This window comes from Pleurodeles waltl, chromosome 3_1, assembly GCF_031143425.1.
Source record: "Pleurodeles waltl isolate 20211129_DDA chromosome 3_1, aPleWal1.hap1.20221129, whole genome shotgun sequence".
NCBI lineage: Eukaryota > Metazoa > Chordata > Amphibia > Caudata > Salamandridae > Pleurodeles > Pleurodeles waltl.
The window spans coordinates 1,495,297,828-1,495,324,110 of NC_090440.1; the positions used below are offsets into that span (position 1 = coordinate 1,495,297,828).

The 26,283-nt window shown below is 41.9% G+C and overlaps 1 protein-coding gene across 1 annotated transcript in view; it reads right to left on the reverse strand.

Moving 5' to 3' along the window:
* Window positions 1-26,283, reverse strand: part of LRP1B (LDL receptor related protein 1B) — a 4,500,992-nt gene that overhangs the window by 1,713,555 nt on the left and 2,761,154 nt on the right. Inside the window, exon 28 of the mRNA XM_069225083.1 lies at window positions 21,651-21,782. Coding sequence (XP_069081184.1) covers window positions 21,651-21,782 — 132 coding nt within the window. The remainder of the gene's footprint in view (window positions 1-21,650; window positions 21,783-26,283) is intronic.

The window sequence follows — 26,283 nt, forward strand, 5'->3', positions numbered from 1 at the left end:
TCAATAGGTTGCCTATATTTTATTATAACTAAGACTAAAGAGTTAATTGTGCACTTTTGTAGTAGTGTGTAAGTGCTGGTATCACCATGAACAGCAATTCTTCAACATCAGAGCAAACGTGTGTCTTATGATAGGTTGCTCTGCAGATTGACAGGATTTAAACTTCATTTACATATTTAAGAGTATACATATTCCAGTACTTGAAATTGTGCCTCTGGTTCTTTACTTTTGAAATAGACAATAATGTAATACTCTTGTGTTTAAAGTCTTTATTGGAAGACTGAAGAAGTCAAAACCCTCCATTACTTCTACCTCTCATAATTTCATCAAGGAATCCTCTATCTTCTATAAATTCTCAAACATGGAAGACTCTATGGCATCCACGAATAATGGCAGTATGGCCATTAATTCTGCTACAACTCCTACAGCTTCATCAGGAGGGCGAGCTTCTAAAAAAGCTTTAAGAAAGATCCTCTCTCGCCTATGAAATCTCTTCCTACTGTATCCATGGATCTTCTCTTGGAAGAAATATGTGCTTTGCATCCATATATGGAAGAGACTAATGTCAAATTACAACAACTCAGTGATGGATGGTCTCAAATTGAGGAAAGACGCTCCAGAGCTGAACAACATATTACAACTTTCAGATCTACTCCATTTCAGTTAGACACTCTTCAGGTTCAAGTTGTCTCTCTCCAGACAAAATGGGGACGACCTCGAAAACAGGACCAGAAGAAAAAAATCTACATATTTATGGCATACTTGAGGGTGCTGAAGGCACTAAACCTCTCACTTTTTTCAAATTGTTTCCTCCTAAAGTGCTGAGCATGCCAGAAGGAACTACTCTTAATTTACAATGTGCCCACCAACTATGTCATCTACCTGCTGTGCCTTCCACTTCTACAAATCCAAGAGATTTCATAATTTATTGCTTGGAATATACTGACCTACTCTGTGTTCTGTCAGCAGCCAAATTAATGAAACACACTTACTGGTCAGGAAATATTCTATATTTTTCCTAGGATCATGCTAATACTGCAGGTAGGCACAAAGGCTTCCTCAGCATGAGACCCGCACCATGTTCTCTTCATGCTAGATTTGAACTTCTCCATCCTTGCTCATTCAAAGTAACTTATAGAAATAAAACAACCACTTATGAAGATCATGTCAGATTGAAAATCTTTATTGACACTCACTATATAGAGACAATGGATACATCTGGAACATCTAAGTCTCAAATTATTTCAGCTCAAGGATTCACATTGATATTTCTGTCCATTCAATAATGAATCTCTCTTGTTAATAATTTAATACTGAAGTTTAATGTTTTTGATGTATTTCAGAACTGTCACTATAGGATTTATTTTTCTGACCAATGTTTCTATCCTCACAGGTAATGTCCTGGTTTGCCCCTGCCCTAGCTCTATGTCATATGTGCTGCAGTCCTCCCTGCATTTCCCCCCTTGGAGTCTGGACTTGTCATCTGTGGTCTCACCCTCCCCTATACCCCTTTTTGGAAACTGTTAGGCATGTGTTCCTCACCCTTTATGATCTCAGTAATGTCTTTATTCGTTTCTCATCTTTCTCTTTGCCAATTAACTCATAATTTTCTACCCCACTGTATCTGTCCTTTTGTATTCCACTTATTTTCTTATACAATATATCTGGTTTCACTTTCACTTTTTACTTTATTGTACTTATAAGTATATGAAAATTCTCTCAAGTAATGTCAGAGATTTAAATTCTCCAATTAAACAACAGTGGGTTGTAACATATCAAAACTTGGAGTTCATACAGCACTCATTCAAGACATGTACCTTACACAAAAAGAATCTTTGAAACTAAAGAAAGGATGGGCAGGTGAAGTTTTTTTTCTCACCAGGAGATAGTGAAATGGAGTACATTTTGCAGGACATTGCAATTAAATAGTTAACCAATCGAAATTCTACAGTCACATACATGCCAAATAAGGCCCAAAATTGTTTTGTTCAAACTTTCACACAAAGGAACTTAACAAGCACAAAAAAACTGTGCAATCCTACTACACAAGACTATACAATTTCCCCAGTTAGCCACATGCAATCAAGAATTGACCATATTTTCATATCACATAATTTGCCCCAACATCTACATTCTGCAGATATAGGATCTATTCTAATATCTGATAATGCCTCTGTCTCCATACACCTAGATATTCTCTGGGCCAAAATGCTGGTGTTTTAATAATTCACTGCTGTTAGTCCCTGATTTCACAATGTCTTCTTTCTTTCATGAATACCTTCATCTTAAACAAACTGATGATTTACCTTTTTACATTATGTGGGATGCCTTTAAGGCTACAAACTGTGACTTCATCATATGTTATATTGCAAAGAAAAGGGAAAAAAAATCACACATTCATGTTGAACAAATTTTAGGAAAAAAAAAAAAAAAAATAGAGCACTCTTACTATACATCCAAGTCAAAACAATTCTCATGAGAACTCATTAACACCAAACTTTAATTTAAAATGGTATGTGCAGAAAATGTGATTCTATTGAAAACTATTGCAAATGTTGTTGTTTTTCAAAACAAATTTGTTAAATTATTAGCAAATATTCTCAAAGTTAAAACCAATAGGCTTAAAATTGAATCGGTAATAGGTACTCAACAGTCCTCAAATGTAAGGATTCAGAGATTTCAGATCAATATGTACAATTCTATAAGGCACTGTACTCTCCAGAGGATTCACCTACTAATATTATTCAATAATTATCCATTATTCAAAAGCTTCTAGCACTCAACCTAACTTTAACATATTAGAAACTGACATTACACAGACAGAACTTCTCGCTGCATTAAAAATACTCAAAAAAGAAAAAGCTCCTAGCCTAGGTTGGCTTCACTGTTGAATTTGTTTTACATTTCTCTCAGCTACTTCGTCTAAAATGATACACTCCCATATCATCCTTCTCATGTTTACATGCATCTGCTGGTTCTTTTTTAAATGTTCTCATTTGTCTCATCCCTAAAGAAAAGAAATATCCATATCATTGCTAACATTATAGTCCTCTCTCAGTTGTTAACATTGATTATAAGTGTTAGCCTTGCAAAATGGATTTTTTTTGCACCTACACTCATCAGCAAAGAACAATTGAGCTTTGTCAAAGAAAGATATATTTCTGACAATACTCACCTATTTTTTGCTATTTGTCAAATGCTTTTCATTTATCTGAGTCCTTAGCAGTGATTGATTTAGATGCAGGGAAAACATTTGAACATGTTAATAAGCATTTTATTTTTCAGATGCTCAATAGGTTAGGTTTTCGCCCAAAATGTGTCTCTCTAATTTCCTTTCTTTACAGAGCAGCTATTTTTGCAAACAAGGTCACTTCTTCTTACTTCACTCTTGGTCGAGGTTCACCAAGGATGCCTCCTTTCACTTTTTGTCTTTCATTTAACACTAGAACCTTTTTAATTCTAAAATACGGCAAAATCAGGATATCCATGGTTCTATTTATATCATTCAGCACATTAAACTAGCTTATGCTGATGATGTTTTGTTATTTCTTTCACAACCTCGATCCTCAGTCCCCACATTCTTAAACAAACTTACCTCATATGCTAAGGTATGAGGTTATAAATTAAATAGTGATAAATGCAAAATATTACCCTAAAACAAACTTACTTGTAAGCAGGACTTCTTAATATCCAATTTTTTGGTGTTCTAAGCATATTAATACTTTGCTATATGGTTCAAACAATCCATTAAACAATCTGTTGCACTAAGTATGGACAAATGCATGCATCAATGACATACACTAATTGATAAATGGCACCCCTTACACCTCTCTTGTTGGGGTTATCTAGATTCTATTAAGATGATGTGAGTTCCTGGTATTTTATATTCCAAATATACCACTATCAGTACCATCCAAATTGTTCAAAAAGATTGGCTCCATACTCTCATGATTTCCGTGGAATAATATAAAAAAACACATCACTGTCAAAATTAACATGCTCAAAAACTGAGAGTGGTGTATATTTTTATAGACTTTTTTTCTAAACCATAAAGCTTTTTTCTTATGAGAATCTTCCTATTGACTTACAAACCCTTTAATTAATTGCCCACTAAGAGTTGATATTGAAAGAAATGTTCTTCTCCTTCTCTTTTCATGAGTATTTAATTTTCACTCACAAGCCGCAAGAACTTTCTATTCCAGTTATTAAATATTCATGTTAATTGTTGAAACCTAAAATAACCTGTTTTCCCGTAGATCGTCGTACCTCTTTCTTGCTTCTGGCAGCACAGTCAGAGCAGCTTGCATCAGCCTTGGCTCTCTTTCAGAGCAGAAGCCAATGCTACCACACTGACATTCCCACCAGACCGGTGGGAATATCATAATAAGGTGGTCTGGAGGCTATTAGCAGTCCGATGGTTAGACTGCCAAACTGGCAATCAGGCCCTAAGACCACACTTCTGACTGTATTGAATCTGGTTTGTGTATCAGATCCATGCTCCATCACAGTCAGCTTTAATTCAAGCCTACATCCTGTTCTAGCATAACTAGATGACTGAGGTTGGCACTTAACATTTCTTTTGCGCTATTTTAATATAAAAATGTAACAATTTATATCTCTAAATTCCACTGTTGGATTTTTGCTGCTGTGATGTCATTTTGTTCATTATACTGTTTTCTATTTTTATAAATTGGAGGTTGATTTTTACTGTATTGTGTTTTCAAGTTTTTTAACTGTTATGATATTTTGTAATGCTTTGCACACTTTGTTAGGTTAGAATAAAGCTTGTCTGCTTTATCCCCAAGAAGCTGAACATATGTTTAAATTAATACAATCTTTACTAGGCTTAACAAGAATAGTGACCTTATACTTGAGAAAGGCTTCCATTCCTCCCAAGTAAAAACCCACGTACTCACACCTACATTTAAAATGGTACCCACAAGAGATATTTTCCTTCTGTTAAGAACGGCTTTTGTGGATCTTAAACAAACGGTGGGAGAAAAGGTCTCCATTCCAGTCAGATACATTTTAAAAATTTGGATCCACAAACTGTCCTTTAACTCAGACTCATCATCAGTTTGCGCATTATCAGTACAGATTTCACTAACCTTTCCAAGCTTGTGAGTCACATTTTTTTAATGTTATTTTCTCAAACCCTACTGAGCAGATTTAAATCATATCAAGCAGATGTAGCTGATAATTTAGAGATGTCCATCATGTCACAGAAGTCATTAATATGTAACAATATATGCAATATGCTAATCAAAGTACTAATAGTTTGATTGTAGAAAGATGTCCCTGAAAAGTCATTTTAACTGAATTAATTTAGTCTAGTGTCTGAAACCCTGGTTGTAACACTCATAAATCAAATGTTTGCATGATTTAATTGATTTTATGTTATACGTTAGACCTTGGACTAATGGAATTTATTGAATTTCTACTGATTAATGACTTACATATGTGTGCAAGAATAAAGAAATGCAGTTTTCTGTTATACTGATTCATTAACAGAGTCCTTTTGTTTAAAGTCAATATAACATGAATATAAGGACTCATTATTAATGTTGATTTCATGGGTTTGCATTTTAAAATGTGTTTTTTAGAATGTAGTAATCAAATGTATAGCTATAATTCACTTGTCTTAGCCTAAGTGAGGCATCCTAGTCTTGTATTTCGTTACTGTGCATGAAATGCTGATTCATTCTTGTAACATGAGCTTTCTTTCAGACTTTGTCCCATGAGAAGACTAGCTTTGGTAATAGACCCCTATTGTTTTAGACATTGAGAAAGGTGAAGTAGTGTCCTTGAATGTGGAATATCCTGAAACTGTGGACTGAAAATTATACAATTGTATCAAACTCCTGTGGAGTTACACAGATGGATGAGGTTCTCATGACAGATCTGGGAGTATGTCCTGATGTTTCAACCTGGATACTTGTGATCAATTGTTACTGGATGATGCCCCTCCAACATAATGTGGACTGTCTCTCAGAATGAGTCAGGTTGCCGTATGAACTTGAATATGGCATTGACTAGTGGGCCTTAGGAAAGAAGATCTTCTTCAGACTTTTCAGATTCCCTCTTCTCCTGAACAGATGCCTTGCTGAGTCCATTAGAGCAGTACATTCCTCTCTGCTTTGTCCCTATACGATGGCCCGATGAGACTTATGATTTTGTTTTGAAAATTGTTTACATGACTTTGAGCTTGTAATAAAACTCCATTGCCTTATTCCTGACTGTCTTTCTCCTTGTATTGTCTTGTGGGTCATACTGTGTGACATGATTGGTTTGTATTGCAAATGGTGTTAATGGTTCTACCACACTCTTAGCAGGGTCCAAAGATCCACTGACCTCGATCAGCATTGATTCCTGCTAAGGATGAAAACAATCCAGCACACACTTATGTAACACTGGAGTTTCGTGTAGAGTTTGTTGTAATTCCTTTCAATGTTTTTTCTGAAGGCAGGCAAACAAGTCCAATGGAAGCTAGAAGGCAAATTCTGCTTTTATACCCCTGTGTTAGCTTACCCCACCGATGAATCTGCATGAAACTTGTTGAAATTACATTGCCAAAGTAATTTAAAAACAAAATAAAAGGGTTGTCAATTGCAGTTCTGACTAAAAGATAACTATTGAGTTTTGATCATAGATGCCCACCGTTTTATATTTAAGCAACTGGCTTCAGTACTAAATACATAACTAAATACAAATAAATCTAAGACAATATGGCAGGAAAGCTGTGCCATCAGTATCTGAAGTTTTCAGCTGTTAATTAGCAGTTAATTAAACAGGGTACTTATAAAAAGGTCATTAACTTACATTTGTTTTCTAAGATCACTGATGTTTTTTTTAATTCTGGGACTTTCTGGCCTGTTTTACTTATGTTATAATAGTCAAGAGTATGAATATGCAGGGATCACACAAAAGCACCGCAAAGGGTATGGTGGCAGAACAATACACACACATGAAATGTCCTTCTGCAAACAGTGCATTGCTACACAGACCTTCTGTTTCTTCTCACTTTCGGCTAAGAAAGTAAAACCTTGGGTGACTCTTTACTCTCTGTGCGTGAGTTAGATTTCCTGTCTGTAACCATGGCAACCAGCTCTTCCTGATCGCTAGGCAGCAGCTAAAGGCTAACACACACCGGTTTTAAGATTAATTTAACCCACAAGATGCATCTGGCATGTTTATGTCGACTTGTAAGTGTCCTGAAAGATAAGACTGAGCAAGTAATGAGCACTTTACTTTGCGTGACAATGTCTGGCGATGTGGACAAACTATTGTGATTGAGTGTGTTTAACTTGATAAGTGACAACTGGAAGGGCTGATTAAGTGTAGAAAACCGATGCACATAATTTTCTATATAAGCAACTTGCTTCTGTACTAATACTTAGGGCCAGATTTAAGAGCCCCTTGTGCCTCCTTGCACCACATTAGCATCATTGCGCTATGCTAATGTGGCCCAACAAGGACAAAATAGCCACAACAAATTTACAAAGTGCACAATGCGTGCATTGCGCACCTTTGTAAACTTTTGCACTACATTATGCCTGAACCAGGCATGGTGTATGCAAAGGGGTTGTTCCCTCTACTTGATTTATTTGCGTCATTTTTGGGGCACTTTTTACACCTACTCAAAGTAGGCATTAAAAGGAGGCACACAATTGTTTACAATTGTCCTCAATGGGTTTTGCAGGATTAGCGTCAATATTTGCAAAGCTCCGAATCAGCGTCAAAACGTCTGACGCTAGTTCCCTAACTACCGCCATGGTGGAGTTAGAGGGGGGCTATGGGGCCCAAGAAAGGTGGCGCTGCCCTTTTCTTAAATCTGGCCCTTATGTCATTACAAAAAAATATGTGACAAGGATTGCTGAATAAGCTATGTCACCAATATTTGAAGTTTTTATTTGGTTAGTCAGGTAAATTAAATAGACTTAGTTAAACAGAATGAAACATTTAATAAATATTGACAGGTAGCTATTGGGTAGCTGAAACAGACTTACAAAGAAAATAGAAGACAGGGAAAATCCCTTACAACTGTACAACATTAGCAACAATTTTTCGGAATTTTTATCCAGACTGACATTTAGGGCCAGATGAATGAAAATATTTTGCACTCGCAAACGGTGCGAATCGGTAAATTCGGCCGTTTGCGAGTGCAAAATAGTGGTCTGCAATGCATGGAATGCATTCAAAGACCACAAAGTAGAAATCGCTAAAATTGCGATTTCTTGCGTTGCGACCTGGATATTGCGAATCACAATTTGCGATTTGCAAAATCCAGGTCGCAAGGCTATGCTGCAAAAAATCACAAATTGCGATTTTTCGCAGAATGGCATTTTGCAATTGCAAAATACCATGGACTGCAACCAGGTGGTAACCTGGTGCAAAATTTAAAAATGCATTAAAAATGCATTTTCAAATTGAACATGTAATGCACACATGCCCTTTTTGCATGTGTGCACCTTACATGTCCCCCAAAACATTTTTGGGGTGCAGCAGAGGGGGTCACAGGCCCCCAGCACCCTGGGGATTTGCATTTCCAAAATTGCGATTTCTGGTTCAGAAATTGCAATTTTGGAAATGCAAAAAATTCGCAGCTATGGGCCAACAGGCCCATAGCTGCGGATGGGGCCGGTATCGCAATTTCCGATTCGGTAATAGCATTAGCGATTTTTAAGAAATTGCTATTACCGAATCGCAAATGTGATACATGGCCCCTTGCGAGTTGATAATAGCGATTTCTTAAAAATCGCTATTACCGAATCGCAAAGGGCCGTGATGATACATCTGGCCCTTGATCTCTTATAAAGCAGAAAACACCTAACAGCGCTCATTTTAGCATCCTATAGTACCATATCCGAATGTTATATTTCGGGAATCAATGCCCTAAAACTTACGAACTGCACCTATTCATTACGCATAAAGTTTTTCCTTGAAGTGCACAACTTTCATTTTCACCTTACAATCCATATATGATGGCGGAATAGGCAATTTCCAGGCTTGAAAAAGAGATTTATAGAGATTTGGCAATCAGCGATGCTATAAATAAAATCTGTTTCACCCTAATAGTTAACTCAGAGTGACAAGAGGTGCCAAACAGGGGTCCCTTGGCATCAGTAATGAGTACAACCCGCACCTCCAAGCTGATCCACTGGGCTTGGGACAGGTAAAACACAAAAATTAAACCAGTCCCCCTGTGTATTATTGCATCGTGGACCGAAACCTGAAGTGGTCGGGTATGCTTTTTTGATTTGTGCTGGAGTGAAATATAACATACATTTTGAAAAAAAAAGCCATTCTCTTGAAATGTGCACCCCTTATTGCCTTATAAGATATACTATTTTGGTTCCCGCACATTTGTAAATCTATTTTGCACCCGGTGGACTATTCACAATGCTCCCTGGGAGCTCAGGAACCAGTGCCAATTGCCTATCCCCTTCTGGTTCCCATAAAATGCCTAAGAAATTAAAGGAGGAGATAAGGGCCAGATGTAGCAAGGCATTAGCGCCTCGCAAACAGCGTAAAACACTGTTTGCGAGGCGCTAATGCCCGCACGCGATGCAGAAACACATTTTGCGAGTCGGAACCGACTCGCAAAATGTGTTTCCGACTCGCAAATAGGAAGGGGTGTTCCCTTCCTATTTGCGACTCACACCGCGATGTAAGTTGATTTGCGAACGCGAAAGCATTCGCAAATCAACTCGCAGTTGCCATCCACTTGAAGTGGATGGTAACTCATTCGCAAACGGACTCCTTCCCCTTTGTGAATGATCACAAAAGTCCTATGGACCACTGCCTACTCTGAAAAAAAAACGAAACAAAAGGTTTCGGTATTTTTTTCTATGTGCAGCTCGTTTGCTTATTTAAAAGCAGTCACGGACATGGTGGTCTGCTGTCTCCAGCAGGCCACCATCCCCGTGAGTGCCTAGACTCACTACGGGATCGCAAACTGCGACTCACCTCATGAATATTTATGAGGTGGGTCTTTGCAACCCCATAGCGAGTCGCAGAAGGTGTCTGAGACACCTTTCTGCATAGCAAATTGCGAGTTGCAAATTGCGAGTCGGAAGGACTCGCAATTTGCAACTCGCAATTTGCTTTCTACCTACATCTGGCCCTAAGTCAACTATTGGAATGCGTGGAATCCAAAAATGCAAAATCTGAATGTAGGAAAATCTAAGAATATCTGGAATAGGTATTCCACAATGGCACTGTTCCCAGGTCTTAATGTGGTTACCAATTAAAAAATCTAAGAATCTCCCAGTTTTACCCATTGATTAACATGGGATGCAATCAATTTTAACCCCATCATCCCTGAGTCAACAAGCGATACTGCTGGATGAGAACTGGGAACTTGATATTTCTCCAGACATTGTAAGAGCCTAACACAGAGTGAAGTAGGAACTTTGTATCGAGTACGTTTGGGCTGTCGCTGAAACTTAAGAAATGGTGCAAGCTGAAAGCTGTACTCTTTTAGCATATATTTCAAGTAAAAGTTGAGATTAGGAGATAAAGAAGCTCTAGTGCCCCAGTCCGTAAGAACAGCTTCAGAATACATACTAAAATGTGGTAGGGATGACCCTCCAGCTTCGACAGAAAGGGATAAGATTTCAAGCTGCGCCTGTGGTTTTCTGTTGGCACATAAAAAAAATATATATATCATATCTTTGAATAATTTTTTAGGGATTTTCATAATTACACTAGAAAAGACAAACAAAAAAAGAGGAAGGATCATAATCTTGACCAATGCCACACGTCCAATAATTGACAGTGAAGAAGCTTGCCATTTCTGTAATAAGAATATTAGTTACTTACCTGTAACTGTAGTTCTCCAGTATTGAAATCTTTCATAGATTCACATGCTTGAATCATTCCCTGTCGTCGAGATGGGAGCCCCAGGTACAAATTACACAAGTAGTGTTGAAATATATTAACAAAGTGGCCCTAGGCTTCTTCAATTTAACAGTCTATCAGAGTCATTTTTAGGAAAAGGACCAAACTTGAGCATCCACCAATCAGACGACACCACCCTCTAGAATCCTCCTGAGAGAAGCTCCAGCACCTCAGATTTTCCAAGAACAAGTGCGTTAAAGAGAGGAAAAAGAGAGAGAGAGAGAGAGAGAGAGGAAAGTAAAAGTGAGCTTCTCCGGGGAGGTGGGTGGGTCGCATCAGAATCTATGAAAGATTCCAATACTGGCAAACTACAGTTACAGGTAAGTAACTAATTTTCTTACTCCAGTATAGGAACTTTCATAGATTCACATGCTTGAATCAGAGTAGCGAGCAGTACTTATACACATTGTACCATTGTAACCATGTATGTAACAAAACACCTGCATAAATAAAACATATGTGTATATATATATACATTAGAGCCGTGCAAAATAAGGATACAACCTATGCTATTGCAAAACACCTTATGACTCATGATGGAGCTAAATGGACAGACATGAGATTTTTTGGTATTGCGAGTGTAGAGAGCAATGAAAGGGGAGGAGATAGAGAGTTACAACTGAGACGTTTGGAGTCACGGTTCATAATACAGCTCAAAACCAAAAGCCCGAGGGGTCTGAATGGGGATGAAGAATTACATTATCATCTGTAGGTTGAGGATATATAACGCTCTTGCTAACAGTTATTAGATAAGATTACCTGTGGATGTGTGGATAGAGGATATTTATAGATAAATATCAAGGAGAAAATGAGGTAAATTTAGGCGGTATATGAGAAAGTATGAAAACAATAATAGATAAGTGCACCAATCTATTATCAGGTACATAGAGCAACCACAGAGGTAATTGTATTAAGCAAGGTTAATAGTACCAACAAAATAGAAATGGACATAATTTTTGTTGTGAATAGTGATATTCTTTGCACATATTCATTTAGACAATTTGTGTAGCGTAGGGCACGTTCTGTGGTGGTGGGGAGCTTGGTTTATAATGTACAACATTTAATTTATTTTTAATAGACTACATGTCCCACAATGCATCAATAGGGGTCATAGGAGAGACACTAAAAATAGGGGACATGGAGATAGGACTAAGTTACTGTGATCAAGACCAGTAGGTCGAAACGCGTCAGTGGTGAAGGATGGTGATTTAATCCTGACTGCAATAAAAAGGAATAATTTCCTCCTGGAGTGCGGTGGTGAAGTTGCTTGCAACTGTTTGTTTTTGGATTCATGAGAGGAAATGGTCCATTCCTCACACCTGCACCAACATGAAAGAGCGCGCCAGAAGCAGGACCAGTTTGTTTTCTCATATATATATATATATATATAAGTATATAACCCCATCTTTACTTCTCTTCACTTTTCTCTATTTCCTTTTTTTTTTTAAAACATGAAAAGCATTGAATCTGTAGCCGAACATAACAGACATAAACAATGTGCATACCTAATCTAGGATGGAGGGATGAAAGAGATGGCTCACCTTCACATGAAGAGGTTCCTGAGGACTGCTTGGCCCACTGCTACCTCTCCTTGAGATAGTGATTCCAAGCAGTAATGTCTTGTAAATGTATGGCAGCTCTTCCATGTTGCTGCGCTGCAAATGTCTTGCAGGGAAACCCCGCAAACAGCGCTGCTGAGGAAGAAACTGCCTGCGTAGAATGAGCACGGACTGATGAATGCGGAGGTTTACCCGCTGCTTGATGGCAGAATCGAATGGCTGAGGCAATCCATCTGGATATACTCTGCTTGGAGAGTGGTTGGCCTCGCCTGGGTGCACTGTAAGCTACGAACAATTGATTAGAGCGGTGAAAGGACTTAGGGGGACATTCCTACCCTGGCGGTCTATGACCGCCAGGGTAGGTGACGGAGGAAGCACCGCCAACAGGCTGGCGGTGCTTCCGGGGGCATTCTGACCGCGGCGGTAAAGCCGCGGTCAGAAAAGGGAAGCCGGCGGTTTCCCGCCGGCTTCCCGCTGCCCCAGGGAATCCTCCACGGCAGCACTGCAAGCAGCGCCACCATGGGGATTCTGACCCCCTTCCCGCCAGCCTGGTTCTGGCAGTATTCACCGCCAGAACCTGGCTGGCGGGAACGGGTGTCGTGGGGCCACCTAACAGGGCCCCACATAGATTTTCAGTGTCTGCGTGGCAGACACTGAAAATCGCGACGGGTGCAACTGCACCCGTCGCACCCCTTCGACTCCGCCGGCTCCATTCGGAGCCGGCATCCTCGTGGAAGGGGGTTTCCCGCTGGGCGGGCGGGTGGCCTTCTGGCGGTCGCCCGCCAGCCCAGCGGGAAACTCAGAATGACCGCTGCGGTCTTTTGACCGCGGTACGGTCTTCTGGCGGTTCCTGCTTGGCGGGCGGCGACCGCTGCCCGCCAATCTAGGAATGACCCCCTTAGTCCTGACCAAGAAGAATTGAACACATCTCTTAATGTCTAAGGAGTGTAATGCTCTTTCCGCAGGAGTAGATGGATGTGGAAAAAAAGGTTTTGAAAACTAAGGGCTCGTTGATGTGGAAGTCCGAAGGGACCTTCGGGATGAAATGCGGGTTTGTGCGCAGCCATAGTCTGCCTTGTTTAATCTGTAAGAATGGCTCTTGTATGGAGAGTGCCTGTACCTCACTGACCCGTCTGGCTGATGTGAGAGCCACAAGTAAAGCAACCTTCCAAGAAAGTAATTTCAGAGCGGCTCGATAAATCGGTTCAAACGGATACTTCATCAACTGTGCTAAAACAATATTCAGGTTCCACGTGGGAGGAGGAGGTCTGAATGGAGGAAAGACCCTGAAAAGTCCTTTCAAAAACCGTTTAATTAAACAAGAGGAATACAGCGAGGGTGAAGAGTCTGAGCGCCTGTATGATGCTATTGCTGCCAGATGCACCTTTATGGAGGAATGCGCCAGGCCTGATTGCGCTAAATGCAATAAATACGGCAATATTTGTTCAGGCGGTGAGGACAGTGGATCAATTTGCCGCTGAAGACACCAGACACAAGGGGAGTGATTCTGATATTGGCGGGCGGCGGGAGCCGCCAGAAGACCGTACCGCGGTCGAAAGACCGCGGCGGTCATTCTGGGTTTCCCACTGGGCTGGCGGGCGACCGCCAAAAGGCCGCCCGCCAGCCCAGTGGGAAACAGCCTTCCCACGAGGACGCCGGCTCAGAATTGAGCCGGTGGAGTGGGAAGGTGCGACGGGTGCAGTAGCACCCGTCGCGTATTTCAGTGTCTGCATAGCAGACACTGAAATACTTTGTGGGGCCCCCAGGGCCCCGCAGCACCCCCTACCGCCATCCTGTTCCTGGCAGGAGACCCGCCAGGAACAGGATGGCGGTAGGGGGTGTCAGAATCCCCATGGCGGCGGAGCGCGCTCCGCCGCCATGGAGGATTCTCGAGGGCAGCGGGAAGTTTCCGTTTCTGGCCCGGCTGAACCGCCGCGGTCAGAATGCCCAGCGGTGCACCGCCAGCCTGTTGGCGGTGCTACCGCGGTCATTCGCCCTGGCGGTTTTTACCGCCAGGGTTAGAATGACCACCAAAATCTTTTCCATTTGCAAGAGTAAGCCTTATTAGTGCTATCCGCTCTAGCTCTGGACAAAATGTCCCTACATTCCTGTGGGATATTCAAATGTGCAAACTCCCTTTGCCCAGGAGCCATGCTGACAATTGCATCGACTGAGGATCCGGTGCGATATTTGAGACGGTTTCAATGGAATGTGAGGCTTCATTGATAGAAAAAGAAGCTCCGCAAACCAGTGTTGGCGAGGTCAGTAAGGAGCTATCAATATCAGGATGCATGGCTCTGCCTTCATCTTCGTGAGGACTCTTGGGATCAATGGAATTGGGGGAAAGGCGCAAGCAAAGATGTCTGACCAAACTATGGAAAACGGATTCCCCCAAGATCCCTATGGTGATGCCAGCTTGAAAGGTACTGCCATTTTGCATTCCACTTGTTGGCGAACAGGTCTATTGTTGGTGTTCCCCACTGGGAAAAGATGTAATCCACTGTGGACTGGTCCAGCTCCCACTCGTTGCAGCTCGATCTTTGCCTGCTGAGCGAGTTCGCTATCTTATTCTCTATCTCCGGCAAATGCACCGCTGTGAGTCTGATGCCCTGCTGCGAGGCCCAATTCCAAATTCTTTGGGCTTCCTTGGAGAGGGAGAGAGATCTTGAGCCTCCTTGTTTGTTGAGGTAATGCATCGTAGTCATGTTGTCTGTTCTTATTACTACGTCTGATCCTGCTATTTTTTGGTAGAAAAGCCTGCAAAGCGAGATAAACTGCTCCGAACTCTAGCAGATTGATGTGCATCCCTCTCAACTCTAATGGCCACTTGCCACTTACCTGAAGATCCTGCAACTCGGCTCCCCAGCCCTCCAGAGATGCGTCTGTAGTGATGGTCCACGAAGCTGGGCGATGTAGAAAGGAAAGGCCGATGGACAAATTATGCTTTTGAGACCACCATGTCAGGGCTTTGGCAATTGCTGGGGTTATGTTTATTCGATCTTCGAAGCTTCCCGAAACCTGGAGCCATTGACAGTTGAGTTGCTCCTGTAGCGGTCACATTTTTAGTCTTCAGACAGGAACCAGAGGTATGCATGATGACATCATGCCCAACAGGGATTTGAACAGGCAAACAGAAACGCAGCTTCTTCCCTGTATTGACTTAGCTAGTGTCAGTAACTTCTGTTGTCTCTTTACAATTGCGTGTCCAGGTTTGCCCCTAAAAAGGTGATACTGCGTGCTGGCAAAGGTTTGGACTTCTCCCAGTTTATGGTGAGGCCTAAACTGCTTAGCATGGAAACGCACCTTCTTTTTGATCTGCGCGCTCCTGCGTAGGTGCTTGCCTTTATCAGCCAATCGCCGAGATATGGAAATATCTGGTGTTTTCTCCTCCTGAGGAAAGCTGCAATTGACGCTAGGCATTTTGTGAATATCCTGGGAGCTGACTTTAGGCCAAAAGGGAGGACACGATATTGAAAATGGCTTCCGGCTACCATGAATCTCAGGTACTGTCTGTGGGTAGGGTGGATGGGAATGTGGAAATATGCATCTTTAAGGTCTAGTGTAGACATGAAATCCCCCTGGTTCAGACGCAGGAGGACATCCTGCAGGCTCATCATGCAGAACAACTGCTTTTTTAAGTAGATGTTTAGTTCCCTTAGGTCGAGGATCAGCCTCCAATCTTTTCACTTCTTGCAAATGAGAAAGAACCTGGCATAAAACCCTCTTCCTCGCTGTAACCGAGGTACCTTCTCTATAGCTCCTTTGAGGAGCATCTTGTTGATCTCCTTCTTGAGTTGTTCTGGGTACCTTGGAGGAGTCCTGCGAGGAGGATTGGAGGGAGGCAGTTGGATAAACTCCAGAGTGTGGCCCTGTTTCACTAATTGGAGGACCCACTTGTCTGATGTGATGACTTGCCATTGCTTGAGGAATAGGGATATCCTTCCGCCTAGAACCAGAGGAGGAGAGTTGGGTGTAGCCGGCGCCTTGGATGTATCAGGCTCTAAGAGCCGAGTCTTTAGCAGGGTGAGTTGAGCGTCCCCTATTGCTAGATCTACCATAAGCTGCTTGCAGTGGTTGCCTTTGTGGGTAATATTGACGGAACTGTTGAGAGGAAGAAGGATAGGTTGAATATCTATATTGCTGAAATCCTCCTCTATATGAAGGCTGTCCACGTCCTGTAGCTCGAAAGGAAGGCTTACAAAACTGGAGAGTCCCTAATGATCTTGCTGTTATCAGTGTCGGATTTGATAGATTGTAAGGCCTTGTCAATGTGTTTACCAAATAATGCCTGGCCATGGAAAGGTAGGTCTAAAATCTTATTCTGTACCTCAGGCCGCAATGATGTAGCCTTTAGCCAACCTTGTGTCCTAAATACAGCCACACCTGCGAGCTGTCGAAATGCAGTCGTGGCTATGTCCATTGCACAGTCTATGAGTTCCGTTGACGTGCGCTGACCTTCTTGCAACGTCTTCTTTGCCTCTGATCTTCCGTCCTACGGCAACTGGTCAATATGTGGAGCGATGCCTGCCCATAGCTGTCTGTGAAACCTGGCTAACACCGCTAGTGAGTTAGCAGCTCTTATCACTAGGCTAGCCATCAAGGAGAACCTCTTCCCAATATTGTCTAGCTGTCTACCTTCTTTTTCTGAAGGTGCAGAAATCGGAGCAGACGGAGTCTTGGACTTCCTCTGTGCTGCCTGAGCCACCACTGAGTCCGGATGAGGATGACCAATTAGACATGCTGGGGCATCGTCTGGTGCCTTGTATTTTTTGGCCAATCGAGGCAGCACTGCTGTGACAGTAGCAGGCCTTCTTCCCATAAGTAGCTGACCAGCGGAATAGAGCGCACAGATTTTTGAAACGCTTAGCTGCTCTTTCCAGGAGATTATGAAATCCTCTGATGTCGTCTGGAGGGGACTCCACCTTTGATTGGGAAGGAGAAGGAGGAGCAGGAATAATGTTTTCATCCCACTCGGAATGAGTGTCAAGGAGCTCCCCTTCTTCGTGATCACCTTCCAACATGTCAGTGTCCTGAGGTAAAGTCATCCAGTGTGGCCACATTTGTTAGAGGTAAACAGGCCGGTCTCTGACATGGAGTGGTAACCCCAGAGATGGGCGATGGAGGAGGTTGCTCCCCTTCAGGAGGAAAACGCCTGCTGTAATCAGCCAGCATTGCTCGGAGGTCAGATAGCAAAGAGGTTGGAATGTATGCCCCTTCTTGATATTGTAGGTCTTCTCCATAGAATTGAGGGTCATAAGTTTCATCAAATTCGTCTTCGTCCTGATATTTGATGTTCAATAGAGATGGGCTATGGGCTGTCCCAAATGGACCCGAGTCTTCATCTCCCTCTAACAAATGAACTGGTATGAGAGAGGTCACTTTACTAGGTGAGGTGTGCTTTGGGGTAAGTCTTTCATGTGTTTTATGCTGTTTTTCCCTCGTCGACGATGTCGTCGACGATTGACGACGGCGTAGACATAGTCTTTGTTGACGGTGGAGTCGGCGATGACAAACACATGGAGATTTTGATCGATGACAGCCTTACCGAAGAATCTACCGTCAACGAGGCCGTCGACAATGTTAAAGCAGATACCTTCATAATAGCCGTCGATAATGATGAGGTGTAAATGTTCGTCGACGATGAGGTCGTCGCTGCCACTCTCATCGACGGTGGGGCACTCGTCGTCGACGATGTCGTCATCAGAACTGTTGTCGACGGTGGAAGGGTGGAAGTCGTCGTAGGTGGTGAAAAAGCACTCACCGACAGTCTTGTCGACGATTAGTTCGTTGTCGACTGTACCTTTTTTGTAGAAGTAGATGAAGGCCTTTTGAAAGGCACAGATGGAGGTACAGAGGATGACTTTTTATGCCTCTCAGAATTGCTGGCATGACATCTATCCCCTTTCCTTGAAGATTTTTGAGGTGAAGTAGAGGGGCTGCAGCCCTTGTAAGACCCTGAGGCAGTCTTTTTGTGGGATTTTCTCGATTGTTTGGAAGGCGATCTTGTGTCTGATCTCACCCTTTTTGATGACTTTTTAGATATTGAAGAGTCATCACTATCAGAGTCAGAGACTGGATTATCTCTGTATTTAAGTTTTTGCAGCCAAATCAATAATCTGCCTTCTCTATCCTTAAGAGTCTTAGAGGAAAAGGTATGACAAACCTTACAGTCCTTGGCTGAGTGGTCTGGATAGAGGAAGTATATACAATCCTGATGAGGGTCTTCAGAATGTAGTTTCTTCTTACTACAAGTTTTGCAATTTCTGAATAAACCCTTCTTCTCCTTGTCAGGCATGTTGAAGGTGTTAATTCCAATCAGTCCAAAGAAGTTTTTAGAAGAGAAAAATATGTTCAAGCTAATACAAAAGGTGTGAATAAAGAGCAGAGCTCTGAGGAGACTCCTTAGCACGACGTGCGGTAGATAATCTAAGGTGCTGGAGCTTCTCTCAGGAGGATTCTAGAGGGTGGTGTCGTCTGATTGGTGGATGCTCAAGTTTGGTCCTTTTCATAAAAATGACTCTGACAGACTGTTAAATTGAAGAGGCCTAGGGCCCTTTTGTTAATATATTTCAACACTACTTGTGTAATTTGTACCGGGGGCTCCCATCTCGACGACGGGGAATGATTCAAGCATGTGAATCTATGAAAGTTCCAATACTGGAGTAACTGTTGTGCTTTCTTAAAGGTAGATATACAGTTTAAATATAACAGATCCGAAAAATTATGCAATAAATATATACCTAAATATCTAATGGGATGAGAGAGATTGAACTGGGCCCACATATCCAAAATAAGAATATCATTGATGGTATTAAAAAACAGAGCTTCCGATTTAGTGATTAATCCTATATCCTCCCAGATGTGAAAAAAACTTTATTTATATTTATATTTAAGAATCATATCGTCAGCAAACAGTTTCAATTTAGCCGCCTAAAGAACAGGAGGGAGAATAGAATTATCTTCATGTAGTGCCACAGTTAGAGGCTCAATGAACAGTAAGAAAAGCACCGGAGAAAGGGGGGTATCCCTGAAACATGCCTTGATGAACTTGTAAGGTTCCTACTATAACGATCATTTTGGCTTGAGCCTTAGAATAAAGATTTTGCAGTATCTGGATAAACTGTCTAGGAAAATGTAACTTTGATAGGATCCTAAAAAGCACCTCCCATTGAACTAGATCAAACGCTTTCTCAGCGTTCAGCATTATAATGGCTGCCGGTTTGTTACTGTGGGAATAATAATCAATCACCTGAATCAGGAAGTTAGTGTTTGTCGCTAGCAGCCTACCCGGCAGAAAACCACACTGATCTTCATGAATTAAGGCTTGTACTGGTAAGGCCATTCTTTGTGCCAAGATCTTTGCTAAAAGTTTATAATCAAAATTAAGTATACTAATCGGGCAATAAGAATCAGGTTTGTGAGAAGGCCTATCTTTTTTTAGAGAGCTAATAATGGTGGCCCCTGCGAAAGATGCTGGAATCTCTACCCCCTGAAGAATATTATTGAAAAGAGAAACTAAGTACCCAGCTAATTGGCCTACAACTGCTTTGTAGACTTCAGCCGGGAGGTCATCTTCCCTACAATCCTTCCTCTTCGGTGAGGCCAGAATTGCCTCCTTACCTTCAAGAAGTGGGATAGGTGATACAAGTTTTGCCCGAGATGTCTCTTCTAATATTGGTAAGTTCAATGCATCAAGGTATTGATTCATCAGCTGGACATTGGTTGGAAGAGAGGAAGTATAGATTTTTGAATAGTGAGATAAAAAAGTGAGATAAAAAAAAAAAACTTTCGATATCGTCAGGGTGGTTAACGTGTATACCTCATCAAAAATAGTTTTAATAGTGTCTTTATTAGATTTAATATTTTTCACAAACCCGAACAAAAATGTACCTACATGTTCGCTTTCTTCAAAGAATCTCTGTGAGCTTGTATGTTGATTAATCCCATAATTTAGCCTGTGCCACACTCAATCTTATGGCTGCCTCTGGATCATGAGAGGTCTGGAGGGCTCTTTGTGCTTGATTAAGCACCTTTAGGAGTTCTTTTACCTTTTCCTTTGCTAATTTGACTGTATAAGCTTTGAAAAATATTGTTTCCCCTCTTATGTGATCCTTACCTGATTCACAAATTGTGAATAAGGAAGCAGAGTCTTTGTTGATCTTTAAAAATTCAGTGAACCAGGTCTTAAGACTTTGTACGCACCCTTCATCTGCCAAAAGAGATTCATCGAAGCTCCGTCGTGGACAAATGCGCACCGCACCAGGCAAGTTGAGATTAGCCTGAGGCGCTGAGTGATTAGAGAAAGGATTGGCATGTATAGAAGTGTTGTGCCAATGCATAGTATGCATATGTGATACATTTTGGGAGTTTGGACTGGTTACCTTGACATTTTAAATGTGTCTCCTGCAAAACAAAAATCTGCGATTGCGAAGCCCTAAGCAGTTTAAATTGTAATTCCTCGAGTTACGACTGGATCTCGGATGTTGCATAATCCTGTTGCTTTTTAGCATCCTCCAGATCAGAAACCCTCTGCTCTGCTTGGGATTCCCCTGTAGAGAGATGGATTAAGTGGGAATTTAACTGGCTAAGTTGATCCTTGGTTTCCTTACTAGCCTTCTCCTGAGATACTTTTATTGCCTGAAGATCCTCCAGAATCTGGCCCATCACATACTCCAGTAAAGAGACAATAGTTAAGCCAACCTCAGAGCTGGCCGGAATGTGGGTGGATGGAGGGGAATAGAGAGCCTGTAGAAGAATATTTTCATTAGATGGTATAGAGTCAGGTGTTGCCTGACAAGAGCCTTCTGATATTTTGAAGGTAAATCCATATATGAAATAACGCCTTTTAACATGTTTCTCAAATAGGAGCAATCCATGTACTGATCTCTTACTTTCCCAGGTTTTCTTGCAGGATTTTTCTGGCATGATTTCTCTTTCTTATTCCCTTTTCTTTTACTGCTACTACATTTTTTTGCCACGTTTCAGACATGTCGTGATCAACATGCCTTTTCCACATTTCAACAACCTTACTCTTTGGATGCTAGCTTTTTAATTTTTCACTTTGTGGTAATGGTTGAGTTTTATTTTTTTTGTGCAATTGATCTCAAATGTATTAGAATCGATACATAAACATGTAAACATGTAAACCAACCATTGTAAATGAGCTGGAAAAAATAACTAAGAGCGACATACCGTGGCACGTCTTCTTGTCGGATGACAGCTTCATGAGGTGAGGGCATGAACAAGCAGCACTTCTGTTGAAATTGATCAGGCACAAGTGTGAACAGGGCCCCTTGCCACTGTCAGCGGCACACGGATTGGGAGCTGAAATACAACAAATACTATATCATCTGTGCAAGGTGTCAGGTTATTAATCTGCAGATGCATTTACAAGACTATGCTGTGAAATCCACTTAAAAGCTGAGAACAACTGTCATTCAGTCAGATGTTATTCTATAAGGATAAATAAGCTGACACAGGTGTCAGCAAGTATGAAAACTGCATACAGCCTGTCTTCTGTTGTTAGCGATATGCAACAAAAAGGATATAAAACATTGAAAACAAATTCTATTGGTTTAAGGAAAAAGAGTGAAATTCCACATATCCTTCAAAATACGGTTACCACCACTAATACTGCTAGTAATCATGAGAGAAATAACTTTTTTAAGTATAGATTTACTACCATTTAGTCAATGCAGCTGTACATACCAGTGCAGTGCTGCATTGCAAGAACAGATAAAATTGCACAGTGAAACAATGATTTGCTTTTTATTGATGTCATCAGCAGTAGTTGTTCAGAAAATGCTAATTTAGAGTGGTGTTAAGTAATTTGCTGTGGCACAAGGGTGAGGTAGTGGTGCACTGCTTTGAGCTCTTACTTTACATTAACCCTTGGGTACAAATTCCTATGCACTGACAACTGGCAATGGGTAGCTCTCATGAAATACACAATGTTTAAAATGTACATTTTACATCTGGGAATATTACACAATATTTCACTTGTTGAATGTTTGTGAAGGGTGTGATTTGGCATTAAGATTTAACTTCAAGTCAGATTATTCTATATTAGTTGATTGACTTTGTCAAATCCTGGGGATTTTGTCCTAGCACTTTCTAGTTGTGCTTTATTTGCCTACATTAGCATGGGATTGATTTTATGCAACATAATCGAATCTTGCCATTTCGTGGACATCATCTTTCAAAATATCATTTGCAGAAGAAAGTTTATCACGGTCAGCATTTTGGTTGCTGTGGGTCACGCACAAAGTTTTGGCATCACACAAGAACATAGTAAATGTTGGCGGCAAAATTATGTCAAATTTCCGTACCAATATTAAAGGTAAATTCTTTGAATTCATCAAAGAGCAATTTACACAACGCGATTACTGGATAATTAAAATGAGTTGATCGTTTTATTTAGAACTTAACTCAAATCAATCAATCAATCAATCAAAAAATTTGTAGAGCGCGCTACTCACCCGTGAGGGACTCAAGGCGCTGGTGGGGGGGAATCAAGGGGGCCAGGGAGGGTCATTGATCGAACAACCATGTCATGAGGTTCTTTCTGAAGACCAGGAGGTCTTTGGTTTTGCGAAGGTCGGTGGGGAGGGAGTTCCAGGTTTTGGGGGCGAGGTAGGAGAAGGACCTGCCTCCTGTGGTGGTGCATTGGATGCGGGCGACTGTGGCTAGGGCGAGGTCGGATGATCGGAGGTTGCGTGTGGGAGTGTGGAAGTTCACTCTTTCGTTGAGGTAGGTTGGGCCGGTATTTTGGAGGGATATGTGTGCGTGGATGAGGATCTTGAATGTGATTCTCTTGTCTATGGGGAGCCAGTGAAGTGATTTGAGGTGTAGTGAGATTCGTTCATGGCGGAGGAGGCCAAGGACGAGGCGTGAGGCTGTGTTCTGGATTCTCTTGAGTTTGCATTTGAGTGTGAGTGTGGTGCCGGCGTACAGGGCATTACCGTAGTCCAGTCTGCTGCTGATGAGTGTGTGGGTGACTGTCTTCCTGGTTTCTGGGGTAATCCATTTGAAGGATTTTTTTAGAGTGCAGAGTTTGTGGAAGCAGGAGGAGGTTAGAGCATTGATTTGCTGTGTCATGGAGAGGGAGGAGTCTAGGATGATGCCGAGGTTGCGTGCGTGGTTTGCGGGGGTGGGTGCAGGGCCTAGGGCGGTGGGCCACCAGGAGTCGTCCCATGAGGTTTTGTTGGGGCCGAAGATGATGATCTCGATTTTGTTTGAGTTGAGCTTGAGGTGGTTAGTGGTCATCCAGTTGGCGGTGTTGAGGAGAGCAGCATGTAGGTTGGTTTTGGCGGTGGTGGGGTTGCGGGTGAGGGAGAAGATGAGTTGGGTGTCATCTGCATAGGAGAGGATAGTGATTCCGTGTGCTCGGGGGATGTTGGCTAGGGGGATCATGTAGATGCTGAAGAGTGTGGGGCTGAGGGAAGACCCTTGGGGGACTCTGCAGGTGATCTTGGTAGTGTTGGAGAGGAAGGGTGGAAGGCGGTCTCTCTGGGTCCGGTCGGTGAGGAAGGAGGTGAGCCAGGCTAAGGCTTTGTGGCGAATTACTATGTTGTGGAGATGTGTGCGGAGTGTGTGGTGGCAGACGGTGTCAAAGGCTGCGGAGAGGTCTAGGAGGATGAGTGCGACGGTCTCGCCTTTGTCGACTTTGGTCCTGATGTTGTCAGTGCATGCGATGAGGGCGGTTTCCGTGCTGTGGTTCTTGCGGAACCCGGATTGTGAGGGGTCAAGAGTGTTGTTTGCTTCAAGGAAGTGGGATAGGCGGGCGTTGACTAATTTCTCTGCAACCTTGGCGGGGAAAGGGAGGAGGGAGATGGGGCGGTAGTTGGAGAGGATCTCCGGGTCGGCTTCGGGTTTTTTAGGAGAGCAGTGATTTCTGCATGCTTCCAGGGGTCTGGGTAGGTGGCGGAGTTGAAAGAGGAGTTGATTATGTTGTAGAGTATGGAAGCAATGGTTGGGCTGGCTTTGTTGTAGATGCGATGTGGCAGGGGTCGGAGGGGGAACCGGAGTGGATGGAGTTCATGTTTTTTTCGGTTTCTTCGTGTGTGGTGGGGGTCCAGGTGGAGAGTGTGGTGGGGGGTCATAAGTGGGGGTTGGGTTGGGTGAGTGAGGGGTGTGTGTGGTGGGTGTGTGTGGTATGAAGCTGTTGTGGATGTCCAGGATTTTGTGGAGGAAGTGGTTGGAAAGGGCGTCACATAGGGGCTGTGGGTGTGCGGGGTCTTTGTTGCTGGCTTTGGGTTTGGCAAGTTCATTGAAGATGGTGAAGAGTTCTTTGCTGTTTTGAGAGTTGTTGTTGAGGCGTGTCTTGTAGTGATCTCTTTTGGTGGTGCATATGAGTTTTTAGGATAACAGCGCCCCTCCAGGAATGTATGCAAAAAACAAAGTCTATCACAAAAACTAATTATAATCCAGTTTTTTTTTTTACTCTGAAACAAGCATGCATTCATGTAGTATTGCTAAATATAAAGAATGAACTATGACCAAGACAAGTGAGTGTGTATGATAGGCAGTAAGAATTTCCATTTCTTCCAGTCTCTTCCTGCCTAAAATGTCCCCAGTTTCCCCTTTCCTAAGGACGCTTCACCAAGTACATATTTATTTTACCTCGTGCAAGGATTGTATCATTTTTGACACCTTTGGAAGGAGGGTGTTAGAGATTTAAGTTCAGAAGTATAATCCTGCTTAGATACCCACTCATCTTAAAAGTGTGGAGATTAAAGACATACCTACAAAGACTTCAGAATTGGGACAGGAGATTAATAGAAGAGCTAAAACATCAGGAGAAGAGTTTCCTTGACAGTGCCAAGTGTCACCAATACCCATTTCAGTCCTCACATATACTTTCATGATTTGAGCTTGTAAAATGTAGGTCCACATCTAGGCAGCTCAAACCCCTATCAACTGGCCTTGCAGTAAGAAATTGTTCTTTCGGAATGACACAAGAGGGATCAGAAGACATTTGCAAGAAGCAGCCTGGTGGGACATTTGCATGTCCCATCAGTGTTCCAGTGCTGGGCAGTCTCATTGGCTAGCAGCAAAGCCTAATAGTGAACCCTTTGTGTCACCAGGCAGGAGCCTATTGTATCCAGTAAAAGTGCATTTCTCACATAATGAATCAATTGATATACAAATAGTTGTGAGTGATATAATGATTAATCTATCTATATTAGCATTTAGATACATATGACTAGGGCAAAATTGACAAATAATTTTGGGCAATATTACCGAATGGGTGGTAGCAATATTGTACTGGGTAACAAATGCCAGACCATAAAGAAGAGAAATTTTCTGTCTAACAGTGAAATCCTCTTTATTAAACTATGTATGTACATTTTCATATCTATATAATGTAGTAGGAACCTAGGAAGTATTGATAGAAAGCTGCAAACCAAGGAACATCATTGCAAAAACTGGGAGAAGGGACATGTCACGCATATTTGTGTAGTTCTTATCTAAAAAGAAGTCTTTCATCACCCCAGAAATAAGGATGAATGTGGCCAGCATGAATTCATTAGATGCCCTTTGAAAATATTTGTCTTCAGATCTTTCTTGAACTCCAGGAAAGTTTGAGCAAGCCTCTAGTGCTGAAACGTGTAGTGCCATACTCTTGGCACATAGACAGAGAAGGTTTATTCCTGGTACTTGTTTTCTTTTTTTTACATAATTTATCTGATAGCTAAGTATGTCCTGCTTCTTCTGTTTCATTATGTTGCATAAATTGTCTGTCATGAATGATAGATATTTTTGATACTGTGTTGTGTCTCATACTTAAACAGTGAGTGTTGAGTAGAAGCAGATTAAGTTTTTT